This window comes from Dermacentor variabilis, chromosome 3, assembly GCF_050947875.1.
Source record: "Dermacentor variabilis isolate Ectoservices chromosome 3, ASM5094787v1, whole genome shotgun sequence".
Taxonomy (NCBI): Eukaryota; Metazoa; Arthropoda; class Arachnida; order Ixodida; family Ixodidae; genus Dermacentor; species Dermacentor variabilis.
In genome coordinates this window covers 5,897,471-5,914,999 of record NC_134570.1, presented here as the reverse complement: position 1 = coordinate 5,914,999, position 17,529 = coordinate 5,897,471, and the positions used below count along the sequence as shown (strand labels likewise).

Genomic DNA, 17,529 nt, shown 5'->3' with positions numbered 1-17,529 from the left:
GGTTCGAACATGTACGGCGAAAATACAAGCTGTCCGAGACAGTGAGAACGTTCCATAATGCTTACAACTCAGCTATGAAGCCAGAACAGAACAGCGTGCTACGCTCTGAAACGGCGGCATGCGGTGGCGCCGACCGACGACTGCTGCGATTGACGTCACAGCGGCCCCGACCAATCACTGGCAACAGCGACGTTCACGCGATGCCCTGAGGCACTGGTGCACGTTTTCTTGAAAAAACAGCCGCTTGCGTTTGTTTCCGCCCTTTTTGAACCAGATATTCGTGTTCAGGAGACTCAAAACTGTAGAATGCCGCAGAGAACTCATTTTTTACGAAAAGTGTTTCAGCTTCCCTTTAAGACTTTTCAAAATAAAACTTGGTGCTGGGCTAGTTGGTGATGCATTCTTTAAAACTGATGGTAGCGCTAGAAAAGGACGGACACACGATGAAAAGACACGACGTTTCCTTGTCGTCGTGTCGTCTTTTCATCATGTGTCCGTCCTTTTTATCGCTACCATCAGTTTTAAAGAAAAAAAAAAGACTTTTCAAAAGTGTTCGACGTTGTTCCACATGATGATTTAGTAACTAAACTGCAGGCTATTGGTATTGAAGACAACAGTGTTCGCTAGATAGTATGTTACTTAGCTTTAAGGAAACAATACGTGGCTGTTAATGACCATCTCTTATATGCTAGATGTACACTCAGGAGTACCACAAGGGTCGGTCGGTCAATCGTTGGTTTTGGTTTACAGTCGCCGACCGTTTATTCGGACCTCACAGAGACTGCGGAAATGTCCAAATAAACAGGTGTCCGAAAAAGCAGATTAAGATGAAAAAAGAAGTCTTTTATTTCCACGCACTTATTCGGGCTCGGCAGTAGGCTTGAAGAAATCGTAAATGCACCATTTTATGCTGTTCCGTTTACACGCAATTAGATAAGCCTGAATGTCGGAGAGGGTCGTACGGTCACTATAGGTGGCTGAAAGCACAGTCACTGCTTGTACTCGGATTCATTGGAGCCGACTCGGAGTCATCATCCGGTGATGTAGCGGAAACCTGATAAATTATCTCGTCATAGTCGAGTCCTGCACATGTCAGTACAGCAGTGTCAGCACCTGTGAAACTGTCAAATGAGACGGTTTCCGGAATCGCAATGCAACCACTGCACAGGTCTCGGCAGAACATTTTCGGCGTCAGTAGGGAGCACATTGGAAGGCGACAAATACTAGGCCTCCTGGCACCCGCTTGCCGGCATTCCCCAGCGCAGTCTGCACGAGCACTGTAGGCGCCATTAGACACTTGACATGATGTTTTCGTATGCCGCGTTGGATCACCACAACCTCGACACAGCACACAAAGCAAACACCACCACGCCGTCATGCCGACACCAGTCGCACAAACGAAAAACGTGGCCTATTCGCAACGTCGTGCACAAAGAAGAAACAAATCACCTGCTGAATTGTCTTGACGTGGCTTACTAAGCTGAGACCGGGACAGCTGTAGCCACTCTATCGAACCAGGCAGAAACAATGATGACGAGTGGGGATTTGCAGTAGTGCCGCTTCGTGGGGCAGCAAAGCTCCGTTCAAAACAAAAATGGTGTTCAGCAAGTCGAACCATGCACCGGTCAGTCTGTGCATGGTGCTCTCAATCAAGTTGGCTCAAGGAGTGTCGGAAAGATCAGACAAGAGGTTGCAAGGTGTCTGAGCTTTCGGCAGTTGTTATATATTATTGTCTATGGGGAGAATGGCAGTGCCGCGAAGCAGACTTAATAATCGAGCATGTCTGAATTTTTGGAGTCCGGGAAATCAGTCGGCGACTGTATATCAACGATACCTATTTATCAGTGCAACCTCCTGTAGAGATCCTACTGTTTGGAGACTATTGTGTTCTTTACACCAGCACCAGCAAGTCAGACTAAATGATGCATTGCATTCAATCAGTGCATGATGTGATAAATGGGGCTTGAAACTCAATACTTCCAAAACGACAGTCATAACATTTAGTAACAAAAAAGAACCTTTACAATTTGCTTACACCATTAAAAATGCTCATGTTTAAAAAACAAGGCAGGTGAAGCATTTGGGTGTTGCACTCACAAGTAAATTAAGTTGGGAACCCCATATTGATAATGTTTGTAGTTACGCACTGAAAAAGCTGGCATTTTTAAAACTAAAACTACGTCATGCGTCACCTGCTGTAAAGTTAACAGCATACAAAGCTCTCACTAGGCCAAAATTGGAATAAGCGCACCTAATCTGGAGTTTTTATCAACAATATTTAAAAAATAGAAAGGGTGCATAACATGGCCTTGAGGTTTATCTACTCTAACTATTCGTGCTTCTTGAACGCATCAGTTCTTTGCGATAGGGCAAAGATGAAAAAACTCGATCATCGTAGAATGGTATCCAGATTAAAATTTATCCCACAGCTTTATCATAATCACTTTAAATACTGCATGAACGTCACATAACCGAGCCACTAATGTGCTTTGACCATACACAACACAACAAAACAGTTAGGCAACCATTCAGTTACCTTAGCATGCATCAATATTCCCTGTTTTATTTCATGATGGAATAAATTAGCACAAGAAGCTACCACACAATCGTTACTTCATCTTGTGAATGGTGTTTCTTTTGATTAATAGCATCCTGCACATAGGGAAGGAAATTAATTAATTATTGTCTGTGTTTTGCAGTAAAATTAGGTAAAAATGCTGAATTTAGTGATCTATTGTGACCATGGTTTATCACTAGTTTGTTGTTGAGTTGCAAACTACAACTATTGTTCCTAAATCGTATTTATTATTGATAATTCTAAATTGGAAAGGATGATGCCCCCTGTATATTTTTTATATATCCTTTTTATATTTTTTATTGTTCTGTATTCTAGTTTTGATTTCCAGCCTTGTTTATTACCATTGATGTAACCACTCCTGCTTGGACCCGAATAGGGCCTGCAGTATTTGTAAGTAATAAAAAAAAACTCTTCACTTCGCACAGCAGGTACACAATGAACAGCAAGTGGCAACACAGCGATGTGCCAACATTTGTACTAATGCCACCATTCTCAAAGGCTGCTGGTCGCATTCACTATGTAGACCGGTGGGTCAGTATGTGTTGTTATGCCGACACATTTCTTAATTACACAGAAGCACTGTTTACCTTTGCGTCAAACAGGAAGCAAGAGACAGTGCATTCGGTGCAACAGCATAAACTCGCTCAGATACCAAAGGTGTCAGCGATGGCATCCGCGTTCTCGCGATACTACACGGCCTATAAACGAGCGCTTAGGCCGAGCAGTTTTCTCAAATACTTTATGGTACGCCCAAACTATAAGCATGATGATGTTAAAAAAATTAAAACAGAATCCATTATAACAGCCCATAATATGTGTGTCTGGGTCACAGTTGCCGTTGTTTAGTGGCTCAGCCGCTCTTATTGACTTGTCTCACAATGGAACAGCACAGCTCATGTGCACAGGTACGTACGTTTTACCATTATGCAAAATAGAAGTGAGGCGTGCAGACAGGACACAAGAGTAGAGAAGTGGACAACACGAATGCAGACTATCAACTGAAGGGAGCACTGAGGCGAAAAATGAAAGAAGACACAAAACTCATCTGCGCGTGCTCAGGAATGGTAACACCACGTGTCAGTCGGGTACATGTGCCGGTCTACGTGAGAGATAACTGTTAAGGCAATTAATCTCTTCCTTATGTAAAGTAATCGAAGGCTGACTCACGCACGCACTTCCACCATTATAGATATGCCATGCCTCTACCATAAGACGTGTATCTTCATTCTTATGCCTGTACAATATCGCGCATTCATCTAACTCTGGCTTGCAGTTACAATCTCGGCAATGTAGCGAAAGATTAGAAGGCGATCCACCGGTTAACGACCTTTTATGTTCCATTAGCCTCTGATTGATACACCGTCCCGTTTGCCCTACGTAGAACTGGCCACAGCTAAGGGGAATTTTATAAACCACGCCCATACGACAGTCAGTAAAACTGTTATTCTTATTGTGCTTCACTGGACAAATATCTGTTCGTTTTTTGCCTTTTACCCGCTGCTTTTTATTTTGTACGGCAGCGCATATCTTACCTAGCTTATTGGGAGCAGTGAAAGCAACATTAACATCATATCTACTAGCAACTTTTTTAAGGCTGTGCGACACTGAATGAATATACGGAATAGCCACTACTCTTTTTTTGCTATTACTGCTTTCTGTAATCACGTCCGTCCCTCTCGAAACTGACTTCTTTAGGCGCTCAGCCACAGTGACCACAGCTACACTAGGATAACCTGCTTCTAATAGGCGCCGGACCTGCGCATTAAAACTGGCACTCATTTTGTGCATGCAGGATCTGGTGAGGGAAGACTTAAGGCACGACATGGCAATTCCGTTTTTTACTAATTTAGAATGCTTGGATTGAAAGTTTAGCAACGGCTTCGAAGATCTTGGGGAGTACTGCCAACAAACATGATTTTGTTCGAAGATCAAGGAAATGTCAAGAAACTGAATTACGCGTCGCTGAGGAAATTCCTTGGTAAACTTTAATCTTCCCCCATAAAGTTTAAATTGCTCACTTACTGAGGTTGCAGCGGAATCTAATTCTTCCCTATTGCAGAAAATCAGGTAATCATCAACGTAACGAAATATCTTGATAACGCTATCACCTAATGCTTTCTCTAAGCAGTTGTCAACCTTACTCAGGTAAATGTTGCTAAGAATAGGGGCAACCTTTGAGCCAATACAAATGCCTGATTTCTGCAGAAAAACGCCATCTCTCCACCCAATCAGCGTCGACTGCAAGTACATTGAAAGAATTTCTAGAAAAACTCCCATGGAAACACCGCATCTGTCAATAAAAGCCAACTCTTGCACTTGTTCTTTTACGCACTCATTAACAGTGCCTTAACAGTTATCTCTCACGTAGACCAGCACGTGTACCCGATTGGCACGTGGTGTGACCCTTCCTGAGCATGCGCAGATGAGTTTTGTGTCTTCGTTCATTTTTCACCTCAGTGCTCCCTTCAGTTGATAGTCAGCGTTCGTGTTGTCCACTTCTCTAAGACTTTTGTGTCCTGTCTGCACGCCTCACTTCCATTTTGCATAATGAATCCTTACCAACTAGCTCAGCTTTCTGTCGTTTTAAGCTACATTTTACCATGTTTTCCCATTATTTCATATCAGCGATGCGCCGTTTCCACAATATCCGAAGCTAACAACGACCTGTGGCTGTGGATGTCGATGTAAACAAATGCATCGCTTTAGCTAACCCAACGTGCACGTGGAAGGCTATGGTGGAAGACTTCTTGAATATGCGAAATGTCTAAATAATGTGCGAAAAGAATGAAAAAGGCGAACTCCAAGTTCAGGAACCAGCAACAACAAACTCCAAGGAAACCGCGCCGGCCGACGGAACTCAGCGTGCGTTTATCGGTCGTGCTGTTAGCACAACAGCGCACTCAGGACTGCTCACCCAGCAGTCAACGAGTGTTACATGGCTTCCAGGAACAACACGCTGCCCCAGAGATGCCATTATCAATTAATCTCGAACCACAAAATGCACAACTCCTCACACTCAACATGGGCACAGGTACACAAAACAACCGGCGAAAGCCCCGATACCCTTCTAAAGCTTTTCCAGCACCATGTGGCAGGAGGCAGCAGAGGAACATGGAAAAGGTGCAATATCGGTCATTGATTGCCATGTTAAAAACAGCATCATAGATAAGTGGGTTTGACTCTAGCTGTGCTGCAGTCAGGGGAAGTACAGTAAATTGTTTATTTGTCATAATTCTAAATCTTTAGCACTCACCATCTTCTGTGTAGCCCACACTTCGGTAAGCCTCAGGTATGGTCAGCTTTAAAGGGACACTAAAGGTTACTATGAAGTCAAGTAAAAGTGATAAAGCAATGCTCTAGAACATCTAAGGCGTCAATATAATCTCAAACAGAGCTTTAGTAACCGAGAAATTGAGGTAAATGCATGACACAATTTGAGACCCCCCAGCAACATTCCGGCACTAGCTCAATGACGAAGGCACTCCTCATCATAATTTATGTCACTAGTACTCAACTACTCGCATTAAAAAGATCATTTCATTAGATTATAAGACGGAAGAAAATGCTACTTGTCTACTTTATTCGATTCTAAGAAAGAATACAGTAAAAGCTCGTTAGTTCACTACTCGTTAAGTAGTCGCCGCGGTCCGTCCAACAATGTATTGAAAGCAATATGTAACACATCCCGCTTGTTCACACTGAAATCCGCACCGCCACCGATAATTCGAACTCCACATCATCGTGGATGGGGAGGGTGCTAGTGCGTGAGAACACGCTGGCGTCGCCGCGCGGGCCGCACAGCTTTGCTTTTTCGATCAGCGGCAAGGACGATAACACCGTCGCCGCGCACCGTGTGCTTTGTGTACGAGCTTGCAAGGGTGAGCCGGCGAATACGGCTCAATATCACGTGCACGAGAGGGGAAGGTGGGGCGGAGCGCACCCTCTCTTGTCGCGCGCGAGTCAGGGGGGTGAGGCGAGGGAGGGACGGGGGGAAAATCTTCGGCTGCTGCTGCTTACGGTGCGGCCATGCGGGCGCCGCATCTTGAAAGCGATCTGCGACGTGGCCAAAGTGCGCGCCCGTGTGGGCCTCATCTTCAAAGCGATGATCTGTGATGTTTGCAGAGTGCGCGTAATGCCGGTAGCTTCATATGTGATCTGCTTTCTACGTTTCGTTCGCGTTAAAGCGTGAGCTGTACGAATGTCAATTCGCTCGCTGCTACTGCTGCGTCTCCTCACTCCAGCGTTTTTCAGCAAGTTTCCGTGGTCATCGAGCGAGATGCGTTCATGCTTACCTGTGCGCGCGTGACACAGTGCTTGTTAATTTATTTAGTAAGTGAATGCTTACAAGTTTATACGGCTGATCGAAGCAATCGATGCTTAGCTTTTCGCGCGAGTCTGCAAATTATTTTTTTTTCTCCGCCCCAGTCAGCGCGACGAACGCGCGGATGGAGCAAGAGCCATCTCGACGTCGGGCGCGTCGGACCGCGCTGACCGCGTCCGGTTACGTTGACTGCGCCAGTGCTTCGAAGTATAGACGTTCACTTAATGAGAGCAGCATTCCGGGCAAGTTGGTAATCCATTACTTAAATGATATTGCGCGACACTAAAAAACGACACGGACGTGAGAGAAGACGACACACCAAGCGCAAACTTTCAACTAAGTTTATTGTGCCACTGCGTCAGTTTTATACATGGCAGGCTGCGTAGATTGCGCATGCGCTTACAAGGAAATGAAGAGCGAATTCATGTAACATGGTTACGAGTCATGTGGTGCCGCGTCCAAGAAACTGAATTCTTTTTCTGTGAGAGCCAGAGACGGGAAGCTAACACATGTGTCACCCAATTTTGCGATCATCTGCGCTGCAGATATTTCACGGATGAGCTGCGTGCTGCCACAGGAAACAATCGTGCATTGATCCTCAAGAGGCTTGCATCCATGATCGCGACAGTGGATCGCCAAGAGACCACCAGAGCCGTTTTTTACATTGTTGCTGTGTTCACGGAGCCGATCATTGAGGCAACGCCCAGTTTGTCCGATATATTTCTTCCCACATGAAAGCGGGAGGTTGTACACCACCCGGTGGACACATTCAATAAACTTTTTCCGGTGGTGCTTTCTGCACTTATCAGAAGGGACGGCATTTGGATCCATCAGCCTGCAAAGCCTGCCGAGATTGTTGGGAGCAGAAAAAACAACTCTTACATTCGCCCTTTGGGCAATCTTTTCCAAGTTGTGGGATATCCCGTGCAAGTAAGGTATGACACTTACTTTACGGGGTGTGCCGGGAGGGGCATCGGCAACTGACTTCTGCGTACTGGATCGCGCTTCTCTTAAAATGCGTTCCGCGACAGACACTAGCACCACCCTAGGATATCCAGCTAAGGACAAACGTCCTTGACGGGCTGACGGATCCAAATGCCGTCCTTTCTGATAAGTGCAGAAAGCACCACCGGAAAAATTTTGTCAAGTGTGTCCACCGGGTGGTGTACAACCTCCCACTTTCATGTGGGAAGAAATATATCGGACAAACTGGGCGTTGCCTCAATGATCGGCTCTGCAAACACAGCAACAATGTAAAAAACGGCTCTAGTGGTTTCTTGGCGATCCACTGCCGCGATCATGGATGCAAGCCTCTTGAGGATCAATGCACGATTGTTGCCCGTGGCAGCACGCAGCTCATCCGTGAAATATCTGAAGCGGAGATGATCGCAAAATTGGGTGACACGTGTGTTATACCCCTGTCAAGCGGGCAAGTTAAGTGCACTTACGGCGAGTGCACTCAGTTTTTAAGTGCACTTTCCCAAATCTTAACGTCGCAGCGGAGTGTACTCTCAGATGAGTGCACTCAAGTCTGAGTACGTTCACGGAACGCACTTTGCTGGCCGAGTACGTAGCCTCGCCGCCAACGCTTTCAAGGACGCAAAATGTAATGCATAGAAAAAGGACACACAAGTTCATTTCAGTTAGTGAACAGCTTTTAACAATATAATTTGTGTTTAGTGAAAAGCGAAATAGCACAATAAAGAAACGAATTTATCATGTACGCAACTAACAGCGCCAGAATGATGCGGCACTGCGGCGCCGCCAGGTTCATTCAGTTCGTGTTTATTTTGGTGTGGAAGCGTGCTGGGGGGTGGGGGGGGGGGGACCATGCCGGTCGTGCTTTGAGCCGTGTGCGTGGCATTTTGCAGTGTAGCTAAATATCGAACTCGCCGTCTTTGCTCATATATAACTGCTCATATTCTGTTCTAGCAGGATCAACTGCCGCCTCGCCGCACGCCGCCATGTTGTTTTGGATTTGCTAGGCATTCGTCTTGGCCAGCATTGACTTGCAACAGATTTATAATAAAAACGTCTTCGTTTTTTGTTGAGACAAATAGATGAAGTTTGTTTTTATATATAACTCTACTTAAAACAATCGCTTTTTAGCAGCTTTCTCTTGTTAATTTACACCTTTAAAAACGCGCTCTTAGTCTGTCGCCATTTTTTTTTTACTGGGAGTGCACTCTGTTTTCCCGTTAAGAAGCGCGTTGCCTAAAGTGTGACTCAAGGTCCCGAAGTGCACTCCCAGTAAGTGCACTTAACTTGCCCGCTTGACAGGGGTATTAGCTTCCAGTCTCTGGCTCTCACAGAAAAAGAATTAAGTTTCTTGGACGCGGCACCACATGACTCGTAACCATGTTACATGAATTCGCTCTTCATTTCCTTGTAAGCGCATGCGCGATCTACGCAGCCTGCCATGTATAAAACTGACGCAGTGGCACAATAAACTTAGTTGAAAGTTTGCACTTGGTGTGTCGTCTTCTCTCACGTCCGTGTCATTTTTTAGTGTCGCGCAATATCATTTAAGTAACGTTCACGCCAACGTGACGTAGCGTGTGCGCGTGTGCTCACGCCACGTCAGACTATATACACACCTTAACCGAGCGATTTTTTTCTCTGACTTTCATTAGTTCGAATTTTGTATAATTCGAATTTTCATAGCATCCCCGCGGAATTCAAATTAATGAGCTTTTACTGTAACATTTTGACGTTACCCTTGAGTAGTATGGGTGGTAGAAAGGTTTCGTTTTCGCTCGACTCTGCACGCTCGACACTGCGTGCTCGACTCTGCGCCGCGCGCGCTTTGGAGTTTCAGTTGTTTCGTTATCGTGTCATGCTGCGCTGGTTCTGCTGGCTCGCAAAACTTGCATTTGGAACAAGCAGCGAGAATGCCACGTCCATGTGATGTCGTGGGATGCGCAAACGGTCCGCGGAACTTGGCCAAGGGCAGTTGCAGCAGCGAATCCAACCTTACTTATCACTGTGTGCCAACGAGTGAACCTCTCCGTTCGAAGTGGTTAAGTGCCGTACCTCTGCCACAGGGCGTTCGCAAAGAGCCAAAAAATCGCATAGTGTGCTCGCTGCACTTTCGTCCAGAGGATTACGAGTTCAATGCCGACTTACTGATGTCGAGTGGAGTGCCTTTCAAAGCAATGCTTTCCCGTAGCGCTGTTCCGTCGGTCTTGCCTGCATTCTCCGAAGCGCAAGAACAACTGCAGGTCGAAGACAGAGCGGTGAGTGTGGCATTTGGTTTTCACGAAGGAAAAGCTACAGATGTGCGAATATGTACAGCCATGACATACAGTTGCCATCGTAGTAGTACGCAACTACGCCGGCAGCGCGAACCCTCAGCAGCAGGTCACGTTCATCAGTGCTTAAATTGCTGAAGTCGAGCCCAGCATCGCGAGCCAATGTGTCGTTGTCAGAGTCCTCCATTGCAATGAGTGTCGAAGTTGGCGTCATGAAAGAAAGAACTAGCTTATTGTCGCACCCTTTCCCTTCCGCTAGCCACCATAGTTCCGCTTTCGCGCTGCTGTCGGCTCTGTCTTGCCTCTGTTTCTTGCCGCGCATTTGCGTTTTGCGCAGAAAAGCCGTAGCGCCATCTGCGGGCGCCGTTTTACTCACTGACGGCGCAACGTCACTGTGAGACCATGACGTCACCACTCCTCAATCGGAAGGCGGGCTATTTGAACTGCACTAGAGGTACGCGGACTCTTCAGAACGCATTTTCTCTTAAAATAAGTCTCTTCTTTGCATGAAACGAAGCGTTTCGAGGTTTCTGGGATGGTATTTCAACAGTACATGTTGACTTAATATTAAGCTTTAGTGTCCCTTTAATGGCTAAACCAGCACTTGTTTTTACTGTGTTATATGTGGGTTTATTTTTTCATGATGACTTTTGTTGTATTCTGCCTCTAATGGAATGTGGCTTAGCAGCTAATATTCATCCCTGTGCCACAGCCACTAGGGCACCATGGTGTGCGTACCACAAGAGCATATTTTTGCGTGTCTGCACTGTCTGTGCACTAACAAACACAATTTCAAGCACGGCAGCTTTCTTACCAGGACAGATGTACATAGTGAGGCATGTTGTTGTACAGGTATGGAAAGGCAATCCTGTACTCAGTCCGGATGGGCTGGCGTATGATGATTTTGTTTATGTCATTGAATTCATTCCAGTCTTCATCCCTGAAACAGTGAAATGACTTATTAGAGTGTTCATGTAGCAAATTTCTGCACCAATATATATAAATGAGAGTATGAGCTCAACGCAAAGTGCCACACAGCACTACAAAGCAAAGAAACCTGATTAATATGTATCTTGTGGGGGCACAGCATAACTAGTCCAGACATTTCATCGAAATGCAATATTTGAAGCTAGTCATCCGAGCATCACAGTTTTCAGACATCAAAAAAGCTGACTCTGCTACTTTTTGCATCATGATAAATTTCAGACAATTTAAGAGAATTTCAGGTCATTGTGACACCTTTATAAAACGCCCGAGATTTATGTAACATTTACACCTCACCATAGCACAAGCATGAAGCGAGCGTCCTTATAACACAGCAAACTCACTGAAAGCCATGGGCTCTCATGCATATTTCTTTTGGCTGCAGTGCATCAGCTGATTTCGCCAGCTCAAAACTGCTAATTAATATGCAGTAAGCACATTTATGTGGCACTGACAGTGTCCTAAATGAGGAGGAAAGAAACAAAGACTGACGAACAGCTCTCCGCTTTTTCGTGAATCACAACAAAATGGCAGCAAACAGCTGAAAAAGTGCTTGCAAGTGGTGATAGAAAGAAGGGGGAAAGATAAGCAGGAAGCTCGGCTTGACCTGGCACAGCGTCTGCCTCAGCTAGCGAGCTGCCACCAGATAAGTGCGCGTGCAATCAACAGTGCCAGCGCTGTCCGCTGCTTATTTCCTGCATGGCATTTCCGAAGTCGAAATTGAGATTTCTGGAATCTGGCACAAGAACTTTTCGAGATAAGTGAAAAGCGCATGGGTTGAAACTACAGCCAGAAAAGAATAAATCAATATTTCGAGATATCAGCTTTCAAGTTAACAAGAGTTTACTGTAGTGTCACACAGCTATTTGGGTGTTGTAGTGCATGCTTCCATATTAGACTTGAAAGGGTCCCTGAAACATTCTTTGTCGTATGCCTAGACTCTGAGAGTATCTCACAAGGAATGCTTTCTCATTAGTATTTCGTGTCAGTGCACTACAATAGCACAGGTACGAGTAGTTAAACATTACCCTCCCCTTAAGCCGCAGCGGTTAAGCCTGGCCTACGTTGAGTTAAATTTGAAACCGAACTAAGCGCGGCAGATGCAGACACAGTGGCACTGCGCACAATGTTTACTGTCTTTTTTTACACTGTTTACATGAAGCGAAAATAGAAAAGGATGCCACGGCAGGCATTCACCACATTGCTGCGAGCGTGCAGCTAAACTTGGTTGTAATGAACCAGGTTCTAACGATGTCCTGGATATTACGAATTTTTCCCAATCACCAATACATACCTGCCAACCTGGCGAGATCAAAAATCGGGAGACTTTTTATTTGCGTAAACAGGGGGGGGGGGGGGGGGGGGGGTTGCATTTTCTGTTTCAACTTCCAGTGGGACTGGGGGCAGGAGGGGCGTTTCATTCAAACTTTCAGGCAGTGTTCGATGAGTCCTTTTGCAGAAACCTTGCAGCAGCACACTTTGCTCACGTCAAAAATTTGTCAGAGTAGCTTTGCTCAAAACATGGTCCAGACTGACGGCCCTTCACTAGCAGCAGGTGTTCGAGGGTTGTGTTGCACATCGATGAGCGGAATTCAGTCCTACTTTCTCGCGCCGTGCTAAAAATACTCCCACACTCTGCGTAGCTATACGATATCACGAGCAAATAAGGCATCACCTTAGAAACTCGGTAAAACATGTTATTCATCAGTGTTTTTCGTTTTTCCAAACATAGACCACTGCACATCCCACCTTTCTTCATTCAGAATGACCTCTGGAAGGCTGTATGCCTGTAGTGTGGCAAACTGCTTCGAGAGCATCTAAAGAGTCTTCAGCAGATTCATTGGAATCTCGGGACAGCAGCTGACGGAAACTCTGAATAAAGAAAGAAAGATTCGAGAGCGATGCCTGTGAAATAAATTTCAGGTTGGCCCCCTCCGCATTCTTCAGAGTTGCGTTTCAGAGTTGTGTCCACATCCATAACACTTTGCCTCGTTGCATTTCGGAAACATTTTCCGTAAAAGAGGCCCAACGTGGTCGCTGACACTATGGGATAGGTCGTGTTCGACGTGGAATCCCGTAGACAAGCACTCCCCCACATATGACACTGTCGTCGCACTTGTTCCGGAGAAAGTTCACTATATTGCCTTGCTGCTTCGCCGTGGAAACGTGCAGTTTCAAGTCGCCTTTGATGCAGTGAGACACGCTGACATCGCATCCACACATTGTACAAAATGCAAAAGGTTCTTTCCTTGATGTCAAAAAGCATGGAAATTCAGAAGTATAAGATCGCAAAAACTTCTGCAAATACCTTTTCTTGCGCTTTGGTAGCGCCATGGCATCAAGCACACGAAGATTCTAACTTTACTTAGCCAACACTAATCATACGCACAAGGAGCAGGAACAAGATGCACTATGCAGTAAGGCATGCCTGAAATGCAATAGCTACATTGGCTCTGGCTTTGGTCGGCTTACTAGGCACCTTAGTCTACTGCTTAGGCGATGATACCGATGGTGCTAGTGCAGCCGTTGTTGGTGATGCTGACGATTAAGATGTGGCTGTAGATTCTGCGGTGCCGGTTTCGCAAAAGCCATTAATGCACGAACAGAGACCACTTTTCGGGAGATATAAGACAGCAATCATACAATCAGAAACTTCAGTAAAAAATCGGGAGTCTCCCGGGCGAATAGGGAGGGTTGGCAGGTATGCATCCGCCCACCAAACTTTCTGCCGCCCCCTGCTATGCTTCCCTTCCCTTGGAATCCAATTCGTAACTCTTAATGACCATTGGTTATCTTCCCTCCCCATTACATGTCCTGCCCATGCCTATTTCTTTTTCTTGATTTCAACTAAGATGTCCTTAACTCGCGTTTGTTCCCTCACCCAATCTGCTCTTTTCTTATCCCTTAATGTAACACCCATCATTCTTCTTCCCATAGCTCATTGTGTCGTCCTCAATTTAAGTACAACCCTTTTCCTAACCCTCCAGGTTTCTGCCCCATAGGTGAGTGCTGGTAAGACACACCTGTTACACACTTCTCCTTGAGGCATAATGGAAACCTGCTGTTCATGATCTGAGAATGCCTGCCAAACGCACCCCAGCCCATTCTTATCCTTCTGATTATTTCAGTCTCATGATCCGGATCCACGGTCACTACCTGCCCTAAGTAGATGTGTTCCCTTACCTCTTCCAGTGCCTCGCTACCTATCGTCAACTGCTGTTCTCTTCCGAGGCTGCTAAACATTACTTTAGTTTTCTGCAGATTAATTTTTAGACCCACCCTTCTGCTTTGCCTGTCCAGGTCACTGAGCATGCATTGCAATTGGTCCCCCGAGTTACTAAGCAAGGTAATATCATCAACGAATTGCAAGTTACTAAAGTATTGTCCATTAACTCTTATCCCCAATTATTCCCAATCCAGGTCTGTGAATCCCTCCTGTAAACATGCTGTGAATAGCATTGGAGAGATCGTATCTCCCTGCCTGATGCCTTTCTTTATTGAGATTTTGTTGCTTTCCTTATGGAGGATTATGGTGGCTGTGGAGCCGCTATAGATATCTTTCAGTATTTTTACATACGGCGCGTCAACACCCTGATTCTGTAATGCCTGCATGACTGCTAAGGTTTCGACTGAATCAAACACGTTCGCGTAATCAATGAAAGCTATATGTAAGGGTTGGTTATATTCCGCACATTTCTCTATTACCTGATCGACAGTGTGAATATGGTCTATTGTTGAGTACCGTATTTACACGATTGTAAGTCGACCACTTTTTTTATTGTTGAGTACCGTATTTACACGACTGTAAGTCGACCACTTTTTTTAAATTTCAAAGTCTGAAGTTGGGGGGTCGACTTACAATCGAAACCAAAACATAGCACTGCCAAAAAAGCGAGACCAACGGGAGCTACAACGTAGTTACAATTTTATGTTTGCTCTATGGCCCTACCCGTATCTTTTCGCTATCCCGCGTGTTTGTTCGCTTTTCAGAAGGGTCTTGCTACATTTTCGAGAGTTTTACAGTGCATGCAACACTCATGGGGAGGGTGTCGATAGTTGATGGAAGCGCCGCTGTTCCCATTTGCAGCAGCACACTCAGAACGGCGGCGCTTGCGGGGAGTATCGGCAGTTCATGGAAGAGCTGACACCGCTCGCGAGTTTCTCTTTCTCTGTTGAAAGGCATTGGCATTGGTTTGACGCGTTCCACTTGACTGCAGCCTGCGTGCTACTTCTATGCTTCCACAGTCGTCATGAGTGCTCCAGGCCCACTAATCATTCGGCACTCGTTCACAGCAGCGTTCAAGAGGGCTGCCATCCTTTACGCCGAAGAAACAAATCACTGCGCAGCAGGCCGCAATTTCGATGTTTCTGAACGGGTGGTGCGAGAGTGGCGACTGCAGCGAAGCGAAATTTCCACCTGTGACGGCAAGTGAAAAAGTTCCCACGTGCCGAAGTCTGGATGCTTTCCGGAGCTGCAGGCAAAGCTTGCGGCATACGTCGCTGAAATGCGTGATCGGTTCCCTGCTAGTGAAGTGCGACTGCGACATGGTCATGAAACAAGCCCGGACCTTCGCCTTAATTTTAAGGCCCTGCTCCGCCGTGAGTACGAGCGGCTGGCGGCAGAAGACCGCAAAATTACGCCAACCGGACCTGTCAAAAGAGCCCCCCTGACGGCTGCGTGTGGTTGGGTGCATTCGGCGTGGGCTGCTGTTCCACAAGATGTCCTGGTGCGGTCGTTTGCCAAATGCGAAATTTCGCTTGACCATGACGCGCTGTGGGACCGTAGCAACAACGACGATGGCAACACTAGTGAAGACGAGTAGTCCAGTGACCATGTCAGCTACTAATAAATTTTCGTTATCGAATACGCCCTCGGGTATGCTCTCTCTCTGTTTCTTCTTGTTTTATTTTTTTTTTTTCCTGTCACGCAACTTGGGGGGGTTGACTTGCATTCGAGTCGACTTACAATCGTGTAAATACGGTAGCCTTTACGGAATCCTGCCTGGTCCTTTGGGTGACAGAAGTCTAAGGTGTTCCCGATTGTATTTGCGATTACCTTAGTAAATACTTTGTAGGCAACGGACAGTAAGCTGATCGGTCTAATTTTTCATGTCTTTGGCCTCCAGTCCCCTTTCTTATGGATTAGGATTATGTTAGCGTTCTTCCAAGATTCCGGTATGCTCAAGGTCATGAGGCATTGTGTATACAGGGTGGCTAGTTTTTCTAGAACAATCTGCCCAACATCCTTCAACAAATCTGCTATTACCTGATCCTCCCCAGCTGCCTTCACCCTTTACATAGCTCCCAAGGCTTTCTTTACTCTTCCGGCGTTACTTGTAGGATTTCAATTTCCTCTAGACTATCCTCTCCCATTATTGCCGTGGGTGCCACTGGTACTGTATAAATCTCTATAGAACTCCTCGGCCACTTGAACTATCTCAATCATATTAGTAATGATATTGCCGGCTTTGTCTCTTAATGCATACATCTGATTCCTGCCAATTCCTAGTTTCTTCTTCACTGCTTTTAGACTGTAAATATGTAAAGCTGAGAAAAATGCAATTGAAAGTTATAACAGTTCTTTATTTCTGTTGTAGCACTGAAATCTATATAAATATTACACATATTGCAGGCCAGGGTATATAGATCCAGTGCAAAACTTTAGAATTCACCTGCACCATATATTGTTCCCTCAGTCTTTGTGAGCGCCATACTCAATACAAGCCTCCTTGGCCAGACGGCGACGGTGAGACTTTGACTCTGCTGTCAGCTTCATTGACTTGCTGGATATCCTTTTATCACAATCTTTGCTCAGCACAACTTGTTCCCTTGAGGGAAGCACTCCTAGTTCCTGCAGAACTTGTTTATAGCCTTTGTGACCTTGGTTATACCACAAGTGAAAGTGCTGTTGCCATCTCTACGACTGTGCACGAGCAGAAGAATGCGTGAAAGCCTGGAACACGTTGAGAGAGTTGCGCATCGCAGGAAGAGCAGACGAGCTGTGGCCGCGTTGCGCGCTAGCAGCCAATGGCGTTGCCGGAATCGCACCATGAGATTTAGATACATTTAGCGAAAGCACATGGTTTTGGCGGAGAAACGTTGTTTTTATTATTACTTCCCGGTGATGCGGCAAAGCCGACCTTGGATAGAAAAAGCGTAGGCCTACTGCCTCGCACAAGCCCAATGGCTTGCGACGCCGCGATTTGACGCATCGCGCGCTGGAAAATGGGCCAGGTTTACACCTTTTCTTGCCACCTCGAGTGCTTTCACCAAGTTTGTTACTAATTTCCCGATCATTTACGGCTCTGATTTCTTTATATGTGAAAGAGGAGGGATCAATCTTGCTGAAACAGTCAACATAAAACTGACTTTTTTAAGGAAAATCGCCGTTTTTC

General features: G+C 45.8%; 1 protein-coding gene across 2 annotated transcripts in view; it reads right to left on the bottom strand.

The window, feature by feature from the left end:
• Positions 1 to 17,529, bottom strand: part of Prp8 (pre-mRNA processing factor 8) — a 376,058-nt gene that overhangs the window by 318,937 nt on the left and 39,592 nt on the right. For both annotated transcript variants that reach the window (XM_075684108.1, XM_075684107.1), the window contains exon 7: positions 10,965 to 11,090. In XM_075684108.1, coding sequence (XP_075540223.1) covers positions 10,965 to 11,090 — 126 coding nt within the window. The remainder of the gene's footprint in view (positions 1 to 10,964; positions 11,091 to 17,529) is intronic.